This window comes from Canis lupus, chromosome 13 (genome assembly GCF_048164855.1).
Source record: "Canis lupus baileyi chromosome 13, mCanLup2.hap1, whole genome shotgun sequence".
NCBI lineage: Eukaryota > Metazoa > Chordata > Mammalia > Carnivora > Canidae > Canis > Canis lupus.
The window spans coordinates 15,039,857-15,064,917 of record NC_132850.1 but is presented as its reverse complement, the minus strand read 5'-3'; the positions used below and the strand labels follow the sequence as shown (position 1 = coordinate 15,064,917).

General features: G+C 42.4%; 1 protein-coding gene across 5 annotated transcripts in view; it reads right to left on the bottom strand.

Annotated features, from left to right (window-relative positions):
• ATPAF1 (ATP synthase mitochondrial F1 complex assembly factor 1) overlaps positions 1–22,402 on the bottom strand; it is a 31,109-nt gene extending 8,707 nt beyond the window's left edge. For 2 of the 5 annotated variants that reach the window (XM_072772267.1, XM_072772268.1), the window contains exons 1-8: positions 21,504–21,817; positions 18,376–18,484; positions 13,860–13,910; positions 13,188–13,250; positions 10,263–10,313; positions 9,063–9,110; positions 4,338–4,433; positions 2,334–2,441 (exon numbers count right to left, since the gene is read on the bottom strand). In XM_072772267.1, the coding sequence (XP_072628368.1) occupies positions 2,334–2,441; positions 4,338–4,433; positions 9,063–9,110; positions 10,263–10,313; positions 13,188–13,250; positions 13,860–13,910; positions 18,376–18,484; positions 21,504–21,817 (840 nt within the window). Of the gene's footprint in view, positions 1–2,333; positions 2,442–4,337; positions 4,434–9,062; positions 9,111–10,262; positions 10,314–13,187; positions 13,251–13,859; positions 13,911–18,375; positions 18,485–20,854; positions 21,086–21,503; positions 21,818–22,349 lie in introns of those variants that run through there. The other 3 variants (XM_072772270.1, XM_072772271.1, XM_072772269.1) reach the window with 3 other exon arrangements.
• Positions 22,403–25,061: the final 2,659 nt, after the last annotated feature.

The window sequence follows — 25,061 nt, the reverse complement described above, 5'->3', positions numbered from 1 at the left end:
GGCAGAGACACAGGCAGAGGGAGAAGCAGGCTCCATGCAGAGAGCCTGACACGGGACTCGATCCCAGGTCTCCAGGATCACACCTCGGGCTGCAGGCGGTGCTAAACTGCTGCACCACCGGGGCTGCCCCCTATTTTCTTTTTATCTTCATTTACTTCCTTAGCGATTTTTATTTAGTCTTATGGGTTTAATTTTTAATTTTTATTTTTTTAAAGACTTTATTCATGAGAGACACACAGAGAGAGAGGCAGAGATGTAGACAGAGGGAGAAGGCGGCTCCATGCAGGGAGCCCGATGTGGGACTCATCCCGGGACTCCAGGATCATGCCCTGGGCCAAAGGCAAGCACTAAACCGCTGAGCCACCCAGGGATCCCCTAGTCTTATGTTTTTTTTTGTTTGTTTGTTTTGTTTTTTTTTAGTCTTATGGTTTTAAATAACAATCTGTCTGCTGACAGCTCCTACATTTATCTCTCTCCTGAACTCCAGGCTCATACATCTAACTGCCTACTGCTTATCTAATAGGAATCTCAGATTTAACATGCCCAAGATTAAGCTCCTGATCTTCTTCTCAAATCTGTTCCTCCTGCAATCTTGTCTACCTCAGTTAATAGCAATTCCATTCTCTTGGATAGGATTCTGGTGACTTCCAGTTGAGTGTGATAGTGGAAAGAAGAGTTCCAATTCTGTCCCAGACTTGGGGCTTACTGCTACTTTGAGATACTAGCTGAGAGTCAGTCGTTTTTTCCCTCTCTGTAAGTAGCTGGTAAGAGAGAGAAGAAAAGGAGTGGGTACTGTAATGAAGATTCTCTGGAGAAGAAGCACTATAGTGTTCACTATCTTGACATCCTGAACTTAAATCCTGCCAGACAATGAGACGGAAACGAGCAAGGTCTAGACAAACCAGTTGTATAATAACCATAACACTGTTCCTGGCCCTGGATATACAGGGAGAACAAACACAGTGGACATCATTACCTATGGACATATGGTCAATGCTCTATACCAGGGAATGGGAAAAGGAGGAAGAGTGGGATGACTGGGTGGCTCAGGGATTGAGTGTCTGCCTCTGGCTCAGGGCATGACCCTGGGATCCGGGATCGAGTCCTGCACTGGGCTCCCTTCGAAGAGCCTGCTTCTCCCTCAGCCTCTGTCTCTGCCTCTCTCTCTTTCTCTGTGACTCTCTCATGAATAAATAAATAAATCTTAAAAAAAAAAAAAAAGGTGGGGATCCCTGGGTGGCTCAGCGGTTTTGCTCCTGCCTTTGGCCCAGGGCGTGATCCTGGAGTCTCGAGATCGAGTCCCACATCAGGCTCCCTGCAGGGACCCTGCTTCTCCCTCTGCCTATGCCTGCTTCTCTCTCTCTCTCTCTCTCTCTCGTATCTCTCATAAATAAATAAATAAAATCTTAAAAAAAAAAAGAAAGAAAGAAAAGGAGGAAGAGAAATCACTACGTATGATGAATGTAGTACATGTGAACAGTGTGGAGGAAGAAAAAAGATTAACAACTATTCTGGACTTTGAACTCGTCCTTACGCTTAAGAAACCATTTGCTTGCTTATTCATAGTCTCTTACTTGAAACCCCTAGGACCGGATGTGTTTCAGAGTCAGAATTACTGTATTCTAGAAAGGCGACAGATCTATTATGTAACTCCCCATAATCAAACTCATTAATATTTCCTTAGTAAAATGCATGAATATTCCACACCAAGTGGGATTAATAAGGATTACAAATGGCCTTATATCAGTTTATTTTTTTTTTTCTTTCTTTCTTTCTTTCTTTCTTTCTTTCTTTCTTTCTTTCTTTCTTTCTTTCTTTCTTTCTTTCTTTCTTTCTTTAAGATTTTATTTATTTATTTGAAAGAGAGTAAGTGAGAGAGAGACAGAGAGAGCACGAGCAGGGGAGATAGAGGGAGAAGCAGGCTCTCCACTGAGCAGGGAGCCCGAAATGGGACTTGATCCCAGGACCCTGGGATCATGACCTGAGCTGAAGGCTGATGCTTAACCAACTGAGCCACCCAGACACCCCTTTATATCAGTTTCAATGAAGATTTAGCTACAAAGTAAGTTCAAGTCAGATAAGGTCTTGTGACCAAATGAATTATGAGAAAACTTTGTTTTCAGAGCTTTTGGACTTCAAAATTGTGAATGAGTGACTGAGTTAATGATTGTACTACCTTCAACTTGGAAGAGCTTGTGCAAGACAAAATCATTGTCAACTTTACAAAACAAGTACATATAGGTCTCTGGGATTTTACTCTCATGATCTTTGGCAAAAGAATAGTACCTTCAGGGCCACCAGGTAAATCCGAAGAGGTAAAAATTAATTCTTACCAGAAATGTGGGATCCATTTCTGCTGTCATCAGCACTATGCCCTTTTCCTCCTTAAGTTCAGGATAGTGATATAAAACCAGCTGGCTGGCTGCAGCATCCCCTCGGGTCTGTAACAAGAAACACTTATCAAGGCTCAATAAGGTACCACCACACAAAACTGCAATTTCAGAGCAATAGAGAGTCTAGAGGAAATTCGGGCTCTTAACAGCCCCTTGGGTGGCTAGTGAGTCAGAGGATTGGTAGGTGGGGGATGGTCAGGCTTGCCAAGGCACAGTGAAACTGACAGTTTGCACAGTGTTATTTGTGTCTTCAATTGAAAAAGGTTTGGCATTTTTCCCAGAAAATGTTTACAGTAGGCAGTGAATCCTTCATCATGGCCATATATTTAAAAACAAAATGGCACAAGCAGCTACCAAATCAAGTTCTAAAGAAAGCAATATGCCTGTGTAATTGCCACTTTTATGGACTAGTGCATTTCACAGTTGAAATCTACTCCCCTTGGCTGGCTCTGAAGACTGAGCTCTTTTAAGCTGTAGCAAATAGCTGGAGAGTTTGCACATGGGCCAGATTTGTAATGTGCAGTTTTAAAATATAATCTGGGTGGGAGATAGGGGGGAAAAGAAGAATGGGAACATCATAATTTCATGAAGAATGGACAGGGCAGTGGTTACCAGACCTCAGTCCAGACTAGGAAAAGAGGCTGGGTTCAAAGTGAAAGTCCTCATATAGTATAGGAGGAAAGAACTACACATTCAAAAAAGATCTCGGAGTTTCATTTCTAAATTTCAGCAAAGGTCGTTTTAATTATCAATACCTAACTACTGCTAGGGTTCAGCCTCTCAATTCTCCCCCATATACTTCAAATATACTGATCATTTTGATCATAATTATGTTTCTGGATCTTCTTCCCATACTTGTCTATGAGCTTCAGGAGGGCAGGGACCTTGTCTCACAGGTTTCTAAGTCCTAGCATTGTCTCTAATGCAGCTGCATAAGGGCTCAGTTCAGACTTTGGAATCAATCAAATCCAGCTAGGCCACCTATTACCTCTCTCCTCTACATTAGGAACTAAGTTTTCTGAGCCCATGCTCTTCTCTAGAAATAGAAATTATAACAGTAACTATCTCATGGGACATCTGTGAGGATTCAATGACATAATGTTTATAAAGCACTTGACATATAGTAAGTACATCAAATGCTAGATATTAATAAATGTTCTTTTATAATGCATCCAATCAAAGTAAAAACTGCCCCCTCATTCTGCTTTTTTTTTTCTATCCTATTCCTCCCTCTTTTTTTAAGGTATAGTACAATTTTAGGATACAAGCACATGGGATATAGTCATGAACAAATTCTCATTCTATTTTGCACTTCCTTTACCCTCACCTTCAAAGCCATGGTAACACATGCTTGTTTTTTGGGCAGATTTGGCCTCTAAACATGAAATGTCAATCTATGACATTCTATGATGATTTAAAGTTATGATCTAGTTATGATCTGATTTAAAATATTGACTTCATTTTTAAGAGCTTCAAATGCTTTGGACTGAACTTCTTAATCCAATATTTGGGAATAAAAGAAAAGGAAAAGAAAGAAAGCAAACAAAACATCTATGGAATGGAAACTATGCATCTAGCATCTTGGAAAGTGCTGACTCCGTTCATAAAATACAAGGAAGACATGGAGCCTACCTTAGGGTTAAAAAGATAACCATCATAACTGACTCATGTTAGTTAAGTGGGGCATAAGCAGTAAATGTTATAGAGGTCTGGGGAAGAAACAGGAGGTACCAGATGTAGTCACAGAATATATTTTGGGGTCTTTTCCAATTTATAGGTATTGAGTAGGGCCTAGAAAGCTAGCCCAATATACAAATCGATCAACGCCAAAGCAAATACTGCTGGGAGTTAGTAGATACTCTGTGTCCTCAAGCCTCAGCGAGGGCTCACGGTCCCACAGAAGAGCAGCCTCTTTTTTCTCGGGAATGAGCACAAGCCACCTACCTGAATATTTATAAGTGCAGTGAAGTGGAGTTCAGTACCCGTCCACTGTCCTACAAAGAACTCATAACCTTCCCTTCTTGGTAGTGCACATAGAAACTGTGAGAAACAAATACATGAGTAGACAGATGAATAAATACAATCATTTGCTCCATGTCCAACTGCCTGTATCATTTACTCCATTTTTTTATCTGTCTGGTTTTTAAATATTTTTTTAAATTATGAAATTCCTAAGTGATAATTTAACTCATATATTTTCCATCCCACCTAAGAAAGAAAGCACTAGTGATCCAATAGAAGCTTTCTCTGTAACCTATTCTAATCTCATCCCAGAGTAACATATATCCTGCATTTGGTATCTGTTTTGGGTTTTTATACTTTAAGTGTGCATGCACATACACATATCCATAAACCACAAATACTACAAGATTAAAAACGTAAATCTTATCAAGCTATATGTCCATTTTGCAACTTGTTTTCACTTCACATTATACTTTTGAGATTTATCTAAGTTGATAAGTATAACTCTAATTCATTAATTTTCATTGTTGTATGGAAAGCTACTATAGAAATTTACCACAATTTATCTATTCTTCTATTGATGAACATTTGAGTTTTTCAATTTCTAAACTTTCTAATGCCACTGAGTTAACTTCTGTTCCAATTATAATCATTTCCTATTCTATCACCCGAGGCTGATACTGAAGGATGGTTGTAAACACGAAGAAATGATTAGTTTTATGCTTAAGATGTTTGGGAATGAGTGGTGAAGAGAATGGTGTCAGGACAAAACAAAGCATCATCAGTCTGGTATGTGTTAGTCATGGAACTATCTCCTTATGGCCAACCACTCAGGCTCTATTTTATTTTTCTCAGATGACATGACCTCAGTGACTAGCTAACAGAAAACTGAATTGATTTTGTCACTCCTAGTCACGGTGCATTTTCTAGAAGTTTGTATAAATGGAGCCAAAGAAGCTATACTTCTTTTTGGTATGATTTCTTTCATTTAGTGTAATTGTTTTGTGATCTATCCATGTTGTTGCATGTATCAATAGATTATTGCTTCTTATTGCTGAATATTATTCCACTGTATATGTTTCTGTACACAAAATCTCCTCTCCCCCCATAATATCTTTATTTACCTGTGATAGATATCTTTTAGTATTTGGTTATTACAAATAAAGCCACTATGAACAGTTGTGTTGTCTGAACATATGCTTTCAATTCTTGGGAAAACATCTAGGGAGTAGAATAACTGGGTAGTATGGCAGGCATATGCTTAACTTTTAAAGAAACTTTTGTTGTTTTCTAAAGTGCTTATACTGTTTTACATTATTATGTCAGCAGTATGTGGGAGTTCTAGTTATTCCATACCTTCACCAGCACTTATTCCAGCACTACGCCAGTCTGTTTAACTCTAGTCATTTTAGTGGTATCTCATCATGGTTTTAACTTGTAATTCACATTATGACTAATATTATTGAGCATCTTTTCAGGTGCTTATCTGCCATTCCACTTAATTGGTGATTTGTCTGAATCTTTTGCCCATTTTTTTTTTTAAGATTTATTTATTTATTCATGAGAGATACAGAGTGAGAGGCAGAGATATAGGCAGAGGGAGAAGCAGGCTCTTCGCAGGAGACTGATGTGGAACTCGATCCCGGATCCTGGGATCATGGCCTGAGCTGAAGGCAGCCACCCAACCACTGAGACACCCAGGCGTTCCCCCCCTCCTTTTTAAAAATATTTTATTTATTTATTCATGAGAGACACAGAGAGAGAGGCAGAGACATAGGCAGAGGGAGAAGCAGGCTCCATGCAGGGAGCCCTATGTGGGACTCGATCCCAGAACTCCAGGATCATGCCCTGAGCCAAAGGAAGATGCTCAACCTCTGAGCCACCCAGGCGTCCCTTTTGCCCATTTTTTAATTGGGTTGCCTATCTCCTTAAATTGTAAGAGTTTTTAATATAGTCTAGATATAAGTCACTTATCAATGTGTGTCTTGCAAATATCTTCTCCCAGTCTGTGCGTTGTCTTTTCATTTTTATAACTTTTTTTTAAAAATTTTTTTAAAATTTTTATTTATTTATGATAGTCACAGAGAGAGAGAGAGAGAGGCAGAGACACAGGCAGAGGGAGAAGCAGGCTCCATGTACCGGGAGCCTGATGTGGGATTCGATCCCGGGTCTCCAGGATCGCGCCCTGGGCCAAAGGCAGGCGTCAAACCGCTGCGCCACCCAGGGATCCCTTATAACGTTTTTTGAAAAGTAGAAAGTTTTATTTTTTATTTATTGTGGTAAAATATGCATAAAAGTTATTATTTTAACTATTTTTAAATGTACAATCCAGTGACGTTAAGTACATTCACACTGTTGTGCAACCATCGCCACCATCCATCTCCAAAACTTTTTTAATCTTCTGAAACTGAAACTCCATGTCCATTAAAAAATAACTCCTCATTCCCTCATTTCTCCATCCCCTAGCAACCATCGTTCTACTTTCTGTCCATGAATTTGGCTATTCTAGGTACTTAAACCTATTCTAGATATGTAAGTGGGATCATGCAGTTTTGTCCTTTTGTGGCTGGCTTATTTCACTTAGTATAATGTCTTCAAGGTTCATCCATGTTGTAGCATCTGTCAGAATTTTCTTCTTTTTTAGGGCTGAATACTCTATTAGGTGTAAATACCACAATTTGTTTATCTATTCCTCTATTCATGGATACTTGGGTTGCTTCCATCTTTTGGCTATTGTGACTAATGCTGCTATAAACATGAGAATACAAATAGAAAAGCTTAATTTGGATGAAATCTAATTTACTGATTTTGATTTTTTCTTTTACAGTTTGTGTTTTTTGTGACATACTTGAGAAATCTTTGCGAAACCCAAGATCATTAACATTCAACCTGATTGTTTTTTCTTTTTCTTTTTTTTTTTTTTTTTAAAGATTTTATTTATTTATTCATAGAAACACAGAGAGGCAGAGACACAGGCAGGGGGAGAAGCAGGCTCCACACAGAGAGCCCGACGTGGGACTCGATCCAGGGTCACCAGGATCATGCCCTGGGCTGCAGGCGGCGCTAAACCGCTGCGCCACTAGGGCTGCCCAAGATTGTTTTTTCTAAAAGTTACATTTACATCTAGGATCTATTTTGAGTTAATTTTTGGATACAGCGTGAGGTAAGAGTAGAGGTTCATTTTTTACATATAGATATCTCAACTGAAGAGATTATCCTTTCCCCATTTAATTACCTTGGCACCTTTGGTAACAAATAACTGACCGACCATGTTGGTCTATTTTTGGATTCTCTGTTCTGTTCTATTGATCTATATGACACAATCATATTGTCTTCATTATTGTAGTTTTATTTTTTAAATATTTTATTTTATTTAATTTATTTTTTTTAAACTTTTTATTTATTTATGATAGGCACACAGTGAGAGAGAGAGAGAGGCAGAGACACAGGCAGAGGGAGAAGCAGGCTCCATGCACCGGGAGCCTGACGTGGGATTCGATCCCGGATATTCAGGACCGCGCCCTGGGCCAAAGGCAGGCGCCAAACTGCTGCGCCACCCAGGGATCCCTAAATATTTTATTTTAAAAAATAAAGATTTTATTTATTTATTCATGAGAGAGACACAGAGAGAGGCAGAGACACAGGCAGAGGGAGAAGTAGGCTCCATGCAGAGAGCCCGACACGGGACTTGATCCTGGGTCTCCAGGATTCTGCCCTGGGCTGAAGGCAGTGCTAAACTGTTGAGCCACCCAGGCTGCCCTATTACTGTAGTTTTAAAATAAGCCTTTAAAATAAGCCTTGAAATCATGAAATGTAAGTCCTCTAACTGTTCATTTTTCAAAACTGCTTTAGGACAACCCTCGTGGGTCTCCTTCCTCTTTGGGAGCTTCGTATTATCACTCACTTAACTTTGCTTCACTATCACTCAATAAACCTTGCTTTGCTGTTCAAAAACAAAAGCAAAAATGCCCAAAAAACAAAACTTGTTTTGTTATTCTAGGTCCTTAGGATATCCAAACAATTCTTTTTTAATTGGCTTGTCAATTTCTTTAAAGAAAAAAAAAAGCCTACTGTGATTTTGATTGGGATATTTACTCTATAGAAATCAACTTGGGGAGAAATGATGACAATACCAAGTCATTCAATCCATGATCATAGCCCATCTCTCCATTTACTTAGATGCTTTTAATTTTCTCTCAGCGATGTTTGGAAAATCTTTTTGAAAAATCCTAGAAATTATTACTGACACCAAGTCAGCTAGCTGGTCCACCTCATCAATTCCCTTTCCCTTAGGTCTTCTGGCAGTGCAGGACTCCAACAAGCTCATAATTCCTTAGGCACACACAAGCAGAATAGCAAGGCCAAAATGGAAAAGAAACTGGCAATAAAACAGAAGCTTGAAGGAGGGTGAAAATGTTATGGGCTCAGGTGTTGCCTCCCATGTTTACTTATAATGACAGAGATCCAAATCAGAAAGGGGCTGCACCATGCCAGGGAGCTAGAGATCCTGAGATACTTACTGTGACAAACCCACATGACTCCTTACAGCTGAAAACCTCTTATCAGTACAGTTAACACGTGAGCATCTTGGTTAAATAAGCAGAGCACTATAACATGAGATAGTATGGAGTATGAAGGGATAGGCTAGAAAACATCCTTGTTTGCCAGCACTGATAAGCAATCCTCATCTGGTCACTGGAAACTTACTGTTGGACAGGACTGAGCCCGGGTCCAGATCAGGTCAAACTTCTCTTCCTGTAGGTTAGAAAATAATTAAATTCAAAACCAAGAAAATATAAGGCTGCAATCATATTTAAATTCACCAAGACTGAATTCTAGAAGTAAAATACAACTAAAAAGATCTCTTAAGTTCTATCATTTACAAATCCCTCTTACGATAAAGAGAAAAACTGGATATATGTTTGGCTGCTCAAGGTCAGAATTACATGTGAAGAGTGGATACTACAAATGCTCCAAATTCGGCAAGGGACTCTGCCAAGTGTCAGAGACTTCAGGTCCCTGAGGCTGTCTGAGGGAGAGCCAAGAAGGCCTGTTTAAACAATGAGTCAGTATTAGAGATCTCAAATATCACAGAAAGTGCAGATCCTTTGGTCGTTGAACTCTTGAACAACAGTCTGTGTGTGTAAAAGGTGGGGTAGCAACACTCTTAGAGCAAACAAAAGACCCGACTTTACCTTTTTGTCTCTAAGTTTTCCTCCTTAATCTCAAACTCATACAGTAAACTCAGTGCTTGATGTAAATTTAACCTAAATGACTTCCTCTTCAGGGAAGAAGAGCAATTACAGAACTAGCTGATAAAATGCTTTATGCAAAAGTTAGTGTAAGGATGTTAAAGTAGAAGAAGCCAGCAGCACCCCTTCCTAGTCATAAACCTCAATGGCCAAGCAGTGGCCAGTGACTATCTCCAAGACAGCAATTTCAAGAAGGGAGAAAATAAAGAAAATGCCACTTGCTAATGGGAAATGCCAGAAAAAGCCTAGAGGAGGCTCTAAGTCAGCTCAGTAATAGGCCATTTACAGATGAAAGGGGAAAAAAGCTATGTTAGGGTCCCTGTCTGAAATTCCAACACTATGGTTGGAAAACACCAAAAAGAAGTAAAACACATTTGGAAATTGCTCAGCAACATGAGCTTATACCATGCTCCCTTGTCAGAGACTTGAGTCAAAGAGACATTTCTAAACCAGAAAGACGGAAAACAAGAGCCATAAATATACCATATGGAGTTTCCAATATTTGGTGCTTAGGGCATAATAAAAACCCTCAGAGCTATAAATGTAAGTTCTCGAGAGGCAATAAACATAGAAAAAGTAAAGGCAACTGCCCGCTAAGGTTAGATCGCTGACCTTCATGCTATAACACTTTCATTTTCCCCTCCCAACTACTTACAGGAATAACTGCGTAGACTGTATCTTTTGCTGCAAAATACTGCTGCCAAATCTGTACAAAAAAGAGAGGGTGTCTGTGACATGTGGATAATCTTTGCAACCTATGCCAAGAAATGGTGACAGCTTTCATTGCTCAGAGTAACATGCTATTGGTAACAAGGAAGAAAACCCAACATAATACTTTTATTACTAATATATGTTACAAAAATATTTAATACCATCTGCTTGCTAGATGATTAAACTGTAACTCTTAATAACAAATTCCTTTCAGACAAATAGATTTCATGGCCTTGTTAATCAGTTCCCTCAAGATGTGCCTGTATGTAACAGACACGTTCTCATATCTTCTCTTTTCCTTTGCAAAACCAGTATTCCCCAGCCAACTGTGGGCTTCTCAGACAGCCAGGGCATCAGTCATTCAGAACCGAGTTTCTGGACTCAGGTAGAGCTGGATGGAAATCCCAGGTCCAATCATCTGCTGGTCATGCTACTTAGGACAAATTATTGAAAATCACTAAATAACACCAATATAACCATCAGTAAAATAGCAATAATATCAACCTGAGAGGATTATTGTGAAAACTAGGTGAAATAATATGTTTGTGCTTAATACAACAGAATTACAATGCAAACCAGAGCCAAGGTACTCTGAGGGCAACAAAAAGGCACTTAATCCAAGTTAGGTAATGAGTGCCAGAGGAGGGGAATACTTGAGCAATATTGTGAGGAATGATTAGGAGTTAGCCAGGTGAACAAGGAGGCTGGGAAGAAAACAGGAAGGATAGAAGACACACATTCTAAGCAGAGAATGACAGCATTAGCAAAGGCAGAGAAGTTGGGGAAAGCATCACAGCCAAAGTGACACCTGAGTGAGCTTTTGAAGGAGGCCACCCTCCTTTAGAGATGCTTTGCTTTGTCACTATTTTCATTAAGAATGGAGGGCCCCCTAACTGAAGATACCAATCAAAGTAAGATCTAACTAACACAGGATACAGAACTATTACCTCCCAGGACCTGACCACTGTCAATACAGCCAAAGGTTCCTTTGCCCTTTTTTTTTTTTTTTTTTTTTTTTTTTTTATTTATGATAGTCACAGAGAGAGAGAGAGAGGCAGAGACACAGGCAGAGGGAGAAGCAGGCTCCATGCACTGGGAGCCCGATGTGGGACTCGATCCCAGGTCTCCAGGATCGCGCCCTGGGCCAAAGGCAGGCGCCAAACCGCTGCGCCACCCAGGGATCCCTGCCCTTTTTTTTTTTTTTGCATGTCAGACACTGTCTTTTCATTTTAAGGAGATCATATCTTGCTATTTTTATTTAATTTATATTGATAGATAGTTCATGATCAACACCGAAATTTGTAAGACAGACAAATGTTTCCTAACATAACTGACATTGGTTACTCAAAATTATAATGAACACAAATTTGTGTCTAAAATTATAGGCCTGAATGATATTTATATGCTCAAGCATCCTGGGCCTGGCTTCTCTCTCCCCTAAAGGACATGCTTGGTGTCCACTTTCTATTGGCATCTCTTCCCGAGGACATAGTTTGAGGTCTCCTAGAGACTTTGCATAAGCCTCTATTAACACAAGTTAGAACCCTGTGCTATTCTCATCTGTTTTTGTGTTTGTCCTTCTACTAGGCTAAAAATTCTTGAGAGTAGGGGATTCTCTCATTTATTTCTCTGTCTGGCATACAACTTGACATTTAGTAGGTATTCAATAAATGCTTTTGTTGAAACAAAAAACAGCACCCAAAGGAAACTCATGGCAATTGGCACAACTTCCCACCAGGAAATAGGATGCAGAGTCAAACAGACATGGGTTTGAGTCCCAGCTCTACCCTTATGTTACTTAATCTCTTTAAACCATAGTTTCTTCACTTGTAAATTGGAAATAATAGCACCTACACTTCCAGGTAGTTATGAGAATTTAATGCAATAGTGCATATGAAGCACTCAGTACCTGACACATAGTCTACTGCTTTTCTTATTATTTTTTCCTCAATATACCTAAAATACTTCATGGAATTACAAGGAATGTCAATAAATAGTTTATTATAGTCTAATTAGAGAAAGAAGAATCATAGAAATTAAAATTAAATAGCAATGCAAGGTGTATGGAATGACTAAGGAGGTAGGATAGATTATGAGTACTTAGAAGGAAGGTATCCAGAAAGCTTCCTGAAGCAGGTCCCATAATAAGAGGACTCTGCACGGCAAGCAAAGGAATACAGGAAGTCACTGAATATTTGCAAGCAGGTCACTGACATAGTGTTTATTTTTATTCATTTACTTAAAAACACAAATGCAGTACTTTACTCTGTGCCAGGCATGGTTCTATATGTTTTACAAATATGAGCTCACTTAATTCCCCAAATAACTCTATGAGATAAGTACTATAGTTATCTCCACTCTGCAGATAGGGAAATGAAGGCCCAGAGAGGTTAACTAGCTTATCAAAGTCATTCACTTAGTAAGTGGCAGAGCTAGGACTTAAAACTGGTGGCCTGACTCTAGAGTCTGTGTTCTTAACCAATACACTATGCTTTCCCATAATGAAAGCAGAACTTTAAGAAGATTCAGCTAGTAAGACTATGAGAGGTGGAGGAGCAGGGAAACCTATTTAGACAGGCCATATAGTAAGCCAGGAACGCAATACTGATGATTTTAAATAAGATCTGGGCAACAGGAATGAAACAGAAGGGGGTAATGTGAGTTGATTAGCCATATAGGAGTAAAATCAAGAAGGACAAGCTTTCTTATGCCATCACATTTCATCTAACGTATCACTTTTGCTTTCTATGGCCACCTTTCATTTTGGCTAGAAAGAGGTGTCAAGAAGTGTACACTCCTTTCTACTTTCAGATCTGGCTCAAAGAGCACACATTTTCACAAAGTGTGCCAACCCATTTTCATTCATTACCTGTCTTATTTCTTCTGCGGTTTTGTCTTTTACCATCTCAATGTTAAAGATTGAACTGAGAGTCTGAATGAGAAAATAAAAGGCAATTAATATCCACAATTAAAAAAATAAAACAGCTTAACTATCTGTAAGCCTTGTGGGAAGCAATAGGTCAGGACAGTGGAGCAGATCTTCAATAAGTACAGAATGTGTAGAAGAAAACCTGCGTGCTCAGAGAAGTAAACCCCTAAACTCAGGCAGGTTTTTACAGTGCTATTCCTGGGGCATATCTGTAAGTACTTTCCAAATGTTTTATCCTCACTAATGAGCACTACAGCACTTTGTAGCTGGTAAGAGGAGAAAATCTGATTGTCACCTTTAATTGCTATTCTACTAGGGGTGGCTCCTTATTTGCAAATTAAATGAGTAAACATGCTTTGATCTTTTAAAACTACTTCCTATAGGAAGGAAGTATATCACTAGGATTTCGTTCATATTTCCTCTAGCACCCCCAGGACACATAATATGCTAGAGGTTGTAACAAGGACATAAAAATGTTTAGAAATATTTCTCATCTCCACAGTTGGAAAAAAAATCACAAAATCACTGAACCACAGTAAATATGTTCAAATATGCAGTCTCTTGTTACAGATGTTCTGACTTCAGACTTAGATCTTTCATCTTTCAACCTACCTTGTCCTTAGTGAATCCTCTGCTCACAGGCTGTTTCCCCAAGGTGTCTGTCTGAAATACATGATGAGACAGGATATTTATCCATACCTTACTCATAAGAAAAAGACCACTACATGTGTGTAATATCTCATTTAGTAACTTGACACTTGAAAACTCACTTTTCTCCATCCTATACAGTAACTGTACACACACTGTTCTAGGAGTTATTGTTTGTGAGACTTTTCTATGACTCAGCTTTTGAGATACAGATGACAGAAGATTTCTTTGTTAGTAACTACCATATACTGGTATTGAGAGTCCATTCTATACCTGCCACTATGGATATGAAGTACTCCTTCCCAGAGTGAGGCCTGCTACATCCTTCCAGAATGAGGGTTTTCTGTGCTCTGCTCTCTGATCTGCTCAATGTTGTGCCACAAAGGAGGTGAGCAATGGAAAAATGAATTTTCGAAGGCTGCTTCTCACCTGTGACACACTTCTGATGGAAGGCATCCTCACCAGACTAGAGTCTTTTCAACTTACTCTTAATATTCCCTCTATCTAATTAGTGATTATTTCTTCCTCTAGGCCACTATCTCTGATAAAGGCCACAGCCAGGAAATTCTATTATGAGGTTTCTGACAGTAGGGATGGGTTGTTCTAAGTCTTTCATTCAATTTCTCAGTTCAAGTCCAAGCCTTTCCAGAGAAGTACAATCTACAGCTGGGATTCTGAGACTGAAAAACTTGCCCATATAAAGTCCTGTCTTTCGTTATTCTGTGCCTTAAGGAATCGAAACTTTTCCTAAATGATGCCCACAGAATTGGTACCTATACATTAGACAAAAGTCTGGTGTAGAAAAATCTGTTGGATATACCCTCGTCTTTTTGGTCATATCCCTATGTAGTGGCAGCATCCTAATGCAGTCTGTCCTTCACACATAAACTTTGCAGAAAAAAGAAAATTGATTTCATTTTCATATCACTCACCTTCAGGTGCATTGTGAAAATAAAACAAATGAAACTCTCCATTTGCATAGCTGCCTTCACCTTTTAATCTCTAAGCCCGGTGTATTCTTTTCCCACAATGTCCCTCCAATCCATTCTTTATTCCCATTTGTGCTTATACAAATAAATTTAAGCTCCAAGTATAAGCTTATTGCATTTTATTTTGACCTAAGACACTACTTAAGAAGCAGCATTATTTTATGTATCAGAAAATTATGCCAATTAAATAATAAAACAAAATATCTTCATATCACATTAATTTTAAGACAACTCTGGAAATGTTAAAATGCAAAAAAAAAAAAATGTGGGCTTTAAAACCAATGAACTATAATAATTAAAATTATAGTTGAAAGTATGTGCCAAAAGTCTCAAGAGCACTTAATAAGACATTTAAATGGGTACTACTTCCCTCCAGATACTTTGGAAATCTGTGTGAACCAACTTTTCTGTTACCACAAGAGTTGACTAGATAAGGACATCTGTATTTATGGGAGGGGAAGTGGTACCAGGACCTACAATCTTAAAAATGAATTCCACATAATGAAGAATTTTACCCCACCCTGCACAACTTTTCAGTGTCTGGCCAGATGTCCTTGTAATTGAAAAACCTTTTCAAGTTATCTGGGTTTACATTCTAACTCTGTTTTGCTTTCCCTTTCTTTTCTTCTTTTTTAAAATATGGCTTTAATAAACATTGAGTTTTTAATTTATATTTTTTATTATGTTTTTAAAAAGATTTTATTTATTTATTCATAAGAGACACAGAGAAGCAGAGACACAGACAGAGGGAGAAGTAGACTGCCTGTGGGGAGCCTGATGCAAAACTCGATCCCAGGACCCTGGGATCACAACCTGAGCCAAAGGCAGATGTCAACCACTGAGTCACCCAGGTGCCCCAAACACTGAGGTTTTTTAGAAATGCAACTACTATATAACTTAAAAGAAGGTTGCACATTGTGGAATCTCATGAGGAGCACTGACAACACTGCTCATGGTTTAGGAATTTTAATTTTTCTTATTTTTAATTTTTTAAAAATATTTTATTTATTTATTCATGAGACACAAAGAAAGGCAAAGACACAGGCAGAGGGAGAAACAGGCTCCCTGCAGGGAACCCAATGTGGGACTCGATCCCACGACCCTGGGATCACGACCTGAGCCAAAGGCTCAAGGCTCAACCACTGAGCTACTCAAGCATCCTGTCCCGGTTTAGGCACTTTTCTTTTTTTTTTAATTTATGATAGTCACAGAGAGAGAGAGAGAGAGGCAGAGACACAGGCAGGCAGAGGGAGAAGCAGGCTCCATGCACCGGGAGCCCGACGTGGGATTCGATCCTGGGTCTCCAGGATCGCGCCCTGGGTCAAAGGCAGGCGCCAAACCATTTTTAAAAGTAATAACACAACACCCCTAAAACCAGTCAGCATTTGCTGTCTATGTATTTACGATAATTTCACATATAGGTGAGAGAGCCTCTGATGACTGCATTAGGTTTCACAGAATAGTTGTGCTCAAGAACTTTATATATTAAAGTTCACTTATAAAAATTTCACTTATAGAGAAATTTCACTCATATCATCTACAAAATAAGTATTTTATTAAAAAGTTCTTTCCTTGGGGCATCTGGGTAGCTCAGTTGGTTAAGCATCTAACTCTTGGTTTCAGCTCAGATCATGACCTCATGGGTCCTGAGATGGAGCTCCACATCAACCCTCCGCACTCAGCAGGGAATCTGCTTGAAGATTCTCTTCCTCTGGGGACGCCTGGGTGGCTCAGCGGTTGAGTGTCTGCCTTTGGCTCAGGGCATGATCAAGTCCCACCTCGGGCTTCCTGCATAGAGCCTGCTTCTCCCTCTGCCTGTGTCTCTGCCTCTCTCTCTCTCTGTGTCGTTCATGAATAAATAAAATTAAAAAAAAAAAAAAAAAAAAGATTCTCTTCCTCTGCCCCTCCCTCCATTCTCATGTGCACTCAAGTGCACGCACTCTCTTTCAGGGTCCTGGGATCCGATCCTGCATGGGGTTCCCTGCTCAGTGGGGAATCTGCCTCTCCCTCTCCATCTGGACCTGTCCCACCAGTGCTAGTGTTCTTTCTAGTAAATAAATAAAGAAATCTTAAAAAAAAAACACCTAAAAGTTCTTTCCTTTATATTACAGCTAGGGCATTATATTGATTTCTTTCCCCCCTGAAATTATGTGTACTAGTGGGTTACATTGTCTACTTTTCACTTGAGGGTACAAAATGGAGAATTAAGAAATTTTTTTATAAGAAAGGCTCATGTGGTAGGGAGCCAATGACTCAGAGTAATGAAAAGGCTTTGCAAATGGAGTCATTAGCAGCCTTCTATCTAGGTAAGAAACACAGTAAGTCATTATTTACCCAAGAGTTGCCATAATTTAAGTTACATCTTGATTTATGTTTACATCTTATCATTATGAAGTTGAATTGCTAAGTCTGTTTACAAAAGGGGGCAAAAGGCTTTCCCATGTCATACTGAAAGTTTGTAATACAGTAATACTTCCAAGAGCCACTGATTGTAACATTGGCACTATAAATGTTTATTATAGGAAATTACATTTATTAAAATATTTGTAGTAGAGGCTTGTTTGTTCACATAAAGTTCTAAACTATGTTTGTCATAGGAGGTTGAATTTGCTCCCCAAATTAAGTGACTTGCTTTTGTTCTAATGAACTTAATCAGTTATTAAAAGATTGAGTGGGTACTCTTTTTTTTTTTTTAAATTGAGTGGATACACTTAAATTTAGAATACTCAAGGCAAAAAAAACTTACTGTCCAAATTAAATAGACATCTCTCTTTCTAAAACATAGTGCAGAATCCCAATTTTCCACTGTATGTTATTTCAGGCCCAAACTGCCCATACCTGGATTATTACATATACTTCCTGGTTTTAGCCTCTCCCACTCCAATTCGTTCTGTGTACCAGAACAAATGTGTACTAACCAATACTAAGTATTTTTCAAATTATAGATTGTGAAATCAATTTACTGGATTGTGGCCAAAGATTTTTAAGGGAAAAAAAGTGCATTGCATGTAGTAAAAGCATTGTTTTATAAAAACTCTGCTTCAGCTACAGTCATATACAATTGTGTGTACTGAACTGCAGTGTAAAATACATTTCTTACTGTGTATCATGATCAAAAAGTTTGAAAAGCACTGTACCAAAAAAAAGCACCATGCTTTTCCCCAGCTCTGATTCTTGTCTAAGGGTAAGAGTAGCTATTAAGCACTTTTTTTCCCCTTATCCCTAGAACCCACTGCCATGTGTGCTTTGCCTTGACCTACTGCACCCCCCTGGAGCTTGGATTGCCTTTTTCATCCCTCTAGATCTCTACCATGATTACAGTACCTGGCCAGAAAAAGCAGGATACCATTTATGGATGGAGACTGAGCTGTGTAGAGAGAGGCTACGTTCAGTTCATCCAGCTGGCCCATCAGTGAGTCCACTCCCAGGATAGGGTTGAGGGATGGGGATGCAGTACACTGGTGAGCCAATAAACACAAAGAGGGTCTTACCTTCTGTTCTACACATCTGATAAAGTCACCTTGCTTTGAGTGTCCCACTGGCTGCTTCCGAAACTCAATGCGCTTTTCCAGTCGGGATTCAAAAGCAGCTGGGTCAGACCTGATTAAAGGTAAACCAAAAGTGAAACCACTTGGGACATTTTGAATTTGGAAATAACAAAGCATCATGTTCCACCTCCAGAGAGAGAAAGAGAGAGAGAGAGAGAGAGAGAGAGAGAGAGAGAGAGAAGACACAGGCATTCAATAGCAAAGGATTTGATCCTTTGATCTTCCAGATCAAGAAACTGGACAAGGAAATTCAGTTATTTACTATTAATCTTCAAGGGGCCTGTATAACGTTCTTCTCTTGCAGGTTATTTCCTAGAGTGATGCAGAACTTGGCCCCTCAGGTACTTATACTCTGGGTCCTTGGAATTCAAATCCTCAAGATGGGAAGGGGACTTTGAAGTTATCTTGCTTGCTCATCCTACTCAAGCAGGAATCCAATAGCATTCCTACTAGGTGTCAAGCTTTAACTTGAACACATCTAGCTCTTAGACATCTTCACCCCATTCAGAGGTTCAACATCTGTTAATCCAGATCCAGATGATTTAGAGGCTTTAAAAACAGTGAATTCTGGGGCAGCCCTGGTGGCGCAGCGGTTTGGCGCTGCCTGCAGCCTGGGGTGTGATCCTGGAGACCCCGGATCGAGTCCCACGTCGGGCTCCCTGCATGGAGCCTGCTTCTCCCTCTGCCTGTGTCTCTGCCTCTCTCTCTGTGTCTTTGAATAAATAAATAAAATCTTAAAAAAAAAATAAAATAAACAGTGAATTCTGTAGGATAAGATTTAGCACCTGAGTTTCTCCCTAACTCTCTCTCCAAAGAATTTGCTCCGGCAGATGAATTACCAGAGCTTGTCCTTTATGTTAAAATGAAGCTGGTCTTCAAGCCTAACGTGTAGTTGGGCTGCCATACTTAAGAATTCTTCAATGTGATATTTGGCCCTGTACACTTTGGGGAAGACATCAAACAGGGATTACAGCTCCATGAGACCTGTAGTGTCATAGGTCTGCAGGATCCAAGGACATCCTGATCACTTCTCTGGTGGACTGCTTCCTGATCTAGGCATCGTATGGAGCCCCTCTTCCATAAAACTCAGTTCCAGAGGTGACATCAAGCACTACTCCCTTCATGCCATTACATGGGCAGATCTTCCTCCCCTCCGTTGCAGGCCACCCACTCAGTGCAAAGTCACTCCAGGGATCCTGTCCCGTGGGGTGTGGCACCTGCTCCACTAGGGCTGTAAACGCTAGGACCAGGATTAGTGCTGCAAGCATCCACAGCCACACCTGGGCCTGTCATGGTGAGTGGACAGAGTGAGGAGTGGCCAATGTCTGTGCATTCCTACCTTGGACATCTTTTATCATTAAAAATGTTCTGAGCCTAAATCTATCCAATCATATCTTCACACTCAGGACAAGAAAAAATGTATAATCCCTTTCATCTGAGTACTTGAAAATTGCTCTTGTCGCCCCCTAAATTTTTCTCTAGGTCAAATGTCCTTAGTTCTTTTGGCCTCTCTTCATATACGTGATTTGTGAATATTTCCTCACTATAAAGCTGCTCTCTGGACACCCTCCAGTTTGTCCATACTCTAGATACAATAGGTCTACAGGTAGATCAAATACTCCCAATTCACTGGTGCAAAGTATGACGCAAAAATCCAGTTACTAGGCTTAAGGGGTCAACAGGGCACATAGCCTTATCCCACTGTTGGTTCACACCAAACTTGTGGCTGGTGCTCCAAGAGCCCAGGTTTTAGTGAATATAGAGAGACTGACAGACTGCAGGATTAAGAACCTTGTATGGAAACTAAGGAAGATGGACATTATCTAGTCAGTGAGGGTGCTTTGGAAAGCTCACTCTTTAGAAGATAAGAGTATGTGTAAATATTGATGGGAATGATCTGGTGGAGGAGTAAAACATTCCATTCATTGGTTCATGAGTAAGAGCGAATGGGAAGTATTCAGAGTCTGAGTAGACAATTCTCCTAAGATGCCTGCCTGTGAAAGGGAAGAAAAGCCTGGAGGGTAATGTAGGTCAAGAAAAGGCTTTCAAGAAGGAAATCCTTGAGTGTATTTGAATACTGCTGGAAAGAGCGCAAAAAACGATCATGCCTTTACTGACATTTTTCAGAAAGGTAAGAAAGATCACCACGGCAGCAGTGAGATGGACTGGGGTGAAGTGGGGCAGGCTCGCTAGGGGACGACTGCAACAGTCCAGAAGATGATGGAGGAGTAAATGAAGGCCATGGAAGTAGGGAGGAGACAAAACTCAAAGTTACAGGGCACAGTTCCCGGTTTTCTTCCTAAGACAGCTGCCCGCCTACTTGGCAGATTCTCGCCCAGGCCCCTCTAATCCCCTTTCACTCCTTCAGCTCTGTCCACCTCCACTCTTCAGACCCTCCCTGGGCCCCCTTACACCCGCCCACCTCGAGCCTCGGGATCTCGAAGTCCTTTTATCTGGAAGCTGAGGGGTAGTGTAAGGAACCCTGGATCCCAAATCAGATGAATCCCAAGCAGCCCTGCGGCCTCTGGCAGGTCTTGGACTCTGTTTCCTCCTCTTAAAGACAGGGTTCAAGGGCCGGTCCAACTGTGAGCCCAGTAGTCCGGGAGCCCTGCTCCCTCCCCCAGCTTCCTTCCCTGCAGTCGGGGCTGCGGCCTGAGGCCTGGAAGCGGAGCTCCCGGCCAGGCCTCAGGGACTCAGCACGCGACCCCGCCTAAGTCGCGCCCCGCTATGGAAGGCTTCACGCTCCCATTCTACAAGCAGGGCAGGTGTCCTGGAAACGGCGGTTCCATCCGGGCTGACGCAGGATCCCGCCGCGGCGCCTGGAGAACTTGGGCGCGGGCAGGGCGCGGGGCAGGGCGCGGGGCAGGGCGGGAGCCTGGGCCCCGCAGGGACGCCGAGGGCCGAGCCGCAGCGCGACGTCAGCCGGCCACGCCGCTCCTCCGCGCGGGCAGCTCCCCTCCGGGGCCGGCACCGGGCCGCACGGGGTCCCCGAAGCGCCGCAGGCGTCGGACGCGGCCGCCCCTTCCCTTCCCTTCCCTTCCCTTCCCTTCCCGCCCGCCCGCCGCCCGCACCTGCGCAGCTGCTGGATCTTGTCCCGGTAGCGGTCGTAGAAGGGGTTGGCCTCGAGCTCCGCCCCGACCCCGCCGCCGTCGGCCCGGCCCGAGCCGCGGCGCACCGGGAACACGCGCAGCTGCGCGGCGGACACGAGCCCCAGGCCCAGGGCGCGGCTGCGCACGGCGCACAGGCCCCGGTACCGCCCGGCCACCTGCAGCACGGCCGGGCCCGTGCCAGCCGCCGCCGCCGCCACGGCCGCCATTGCCGCCGCCTCCCCCGCCTCCTCGTCCGCGGGCGCGGCGGCCTCAGCTTGCTCGCGCGCCTGCTCCATCGCGCTCCGGGTCCGCCGCGCCCGCGCTCCGGCCCCGAGGTTCCGCGCGCGCAGGGTTCCGGGGCCCCGCCCCCCGCCCGGATGCAGCGGCCGCCGCGCGCCGTCCGCCCCTGGAGGCCGTCTCCCGGCGCTCTGGGTGCCCTTCAGCATCTGGAACCCTGCGAGATGCCAGCCTTGTCTCCGGACATCCTCCTTGTCCCGGACAAGCCCTTATTTTGGCTGGTTTCTCTAGATTTATGTATTTGAGAGAGAGAGAGAGAGAGAGAGAGACAGAGACAGAGAGCACAGGCGGGGCAAGGGAGGGGGAGAAGCAACTCCTCTCGCCGAGCTGGGAGCCCGATGTGGGACTCCATCCCAGCACCCTGGGATCATCACCCGAGCCACCCCAGGCGCCCCTCTTTTGGCTGCTTTTGATTCTCTTAATGCTCTTTCCTTCACCTCTGTTGACCCAATACCACCATCTTCTTCATCCCCTTGAACCAAGTAGGATTTCCCGGTGTCAGACACAGAGACCTCAACATCTGTGCCTCACCTGCTGCCAGCCCTGGGGCAAGCCCACTGCAGTGGCATCCACCAGTTTGCCTTCGTGGAAGTCCTTGTCTGGGTCTTCCTGGTAGAAACCCCGCCTGAATGGTGGACTCCCTGGGGGCAGGGGCAGGGCCAGGGCCAGGGGCAGGGCCAGGGCCAGGGGCAGGGCCAGGGCCAGGGCCTCCAGCGTTGCTCAGGCCACCCTGCACTCATAGGCCCTGGCCTGTGCTGGAAGTAGTGTGGTGGACTCTTGAGACTAGGAAGTCCTTCCAGTGTGCTCACCTATACCTGCCTCAGGATCCTTGCACTGGTTGATGATCCCTCCGCTCAGATCTGCATCAGCCATTTATGGTTCAGTTCATAAGTCAGCACCTCAAAGGTATTTTTCTTGATGGACGCTGTCCCTTTATAGTCTTTATCTCATTACGTTATTTTATCTTCTTCATAGCAGTTATGACCATCTGAAATGCTTAGGTATTTATTTTCTTGTTTACTAATTCATGGATCTTACATTCTAGTGGGATGAGGGACAAAAAATAAAGTTGACCCTTGAGCAACATGGGTTTGAATTGCACAGATCCACATACACGTGGACTTTTAACAACACTGTAAATGTGTTTTGTCTTATGATTTCTTTTTTTTAAATTTTTATTTATTTTTTGTCTTATGATTTCTTTAACATTTTTCTTTTATCTAGCTTATTTTATTTGTAAGAATATAGTATATAAGAGATGCCTGGGTGCCTCAGTCAGTTCAGCATCAGACTCTTGATCTTGGCTCAGCTCATAATCTCGAGGTCCTGGGATCGAGCCCTTTGACGGGCTCCATGCTCAGCACAGAATCTGTCTGAGTCTCTCTGCTCCTCCCCACTGTTTGTGTGCACGTGCTTTCTCTCTCTCTCAAAATTAAAAATAAACCTTAAAAAAGAATACAATATATAATACATATACATAATATGTGTTAATCAACAGCTTGTGTTATTGGTAAGGTTTCTGGTCAACAGTAGGCTATTAGTAGATAAATTTGAGGGAGTCAGAAGTTGCACATGGATTTTCAACTGTGCAGAGGTCATAGTCCCTAATCCCCATGTTGTTCAAGGGTCAGTTGTAATGTTAGATAATGATACATGTTATGCCAAAAAACGAAGCAGGCTGAGAGAGATGGAGATAAGACGACACTTGAGCAGAATGCTGACGGAAATGAGGGAATCATCTGTCTGGATATCTGGGAGAAGAGCCTTTCGGATTGAGGGAACAGCAAATGCCTTGATGCAGGAGCAGGCTTGCCCTATTTGTGGAATAGCTAGGAGGTTCTTTTTTTTTTAAGATTTTATTTATTTAATCATGAGAGATGAGAGATGAGAGAGAGAGAGAGAGAGAGAGAAAGAGAGAGAGAGGCACAGACACCAGCAGGGGGAGAAGCAGGCTCCATGCAGGGAGCCCGATGTGGGACTCGATCCCAGGACTCCAGGTCCAGGATCACGCCCTGTGGCGAAGGCAGACACACAACCCTGAGCCACCCAGGCATCCCTAGCAAAGAGGTTCTTATGTGAAGAGGTATGGGGAGGGGTAGTTAGATCACTTCGGGCTCTGTAGACCTTGCTTAAGGATTTTGGTTTTTATTCTGAGTAAGGGGAAAAGGCACTGTAGGTTTTGAGCAGAGAAGTAACATGTTCTTTTTTTTTTTTTTTTTTAACCTACTTGTTAAAAGGATCATTCTGGCTTCTGGCAAAATACAGGTTTGGGGGAGCAAGGATGGAAGATCTCCCAAGGTGACCAGTTTGTCTTAGTTTACTCAAGACTTTCCTGGTTTTAGTGTAGAAAATCATATGTCCTGGAAAACCTCCTCAGTCCCAGGCAACCGGGTCTCCCTGTAGGGTGACCAGTACTCCAAGCAGGGGAGGGTGGTGCATAGAATGCAGTAGTAGTGGTGGGAAAGTAGTCACATTCCAGATGTGTGTTGAAGGCAACGCCTAATGATTGTGCTAACAGAGTGAACGTGGCTGTGAGCAAATGAAAGGAGCTGAGGGTGACATCCAGGCTTTTGGCCTGAACAACTGGAAGGGCAGAGTTGCCATTTACAGAGAGGAGGAAGGCTGGGGTAGATTTTGGAGGATGGATGATTGGGAGTCTGGCTTGGGCATGTTCATTTGAGATAACTTGATAGACTTAATCCCCTTAAAGGTAGGCATGTCAACCTGGCTGTGAGGTGAATGAGTCCAAAGTCCTGAGGAGCAGTTTGGGCTGGAGATAGAAGGCGTGAGCTGTTAGTGTCTGTGTAACACTTAAAGCCATGAGTCTGGATGAGACCACTGACGGAATGAAAGTGGACGGAGGGCTGAGGCCTGGAGCACGCTGGCATTTAGAGAGCAGGGAAAAGAGAAATCAGCAATGAGACTGAAAAGCAGCAGCCAATGAGATAGGAGAGCCAAGCAAGCAGAACCTGGAGGAAAATCCACACTGAATAGTGCCCCACGTCACATGCCGGGGGTGGGGGGCTACAGAGAAGAAGTAATAAAATGGTGCCAGTAGCTGAGCTGGCCCAGGGGTGCAACTCAGGGCTTCACTAGGGAAGGGCTTTCTAACTGGACCACCTCAGGATGTGCCGCAAGTCTCCCACTCAGGGGAGTCTTGTGGTGCCGGCTGCTGAGGAGGGGAGATCTACCCCCGGGGTTCAGGCTCCTGACAGAGCTGGACTACACAACTCTCAAAGTCCC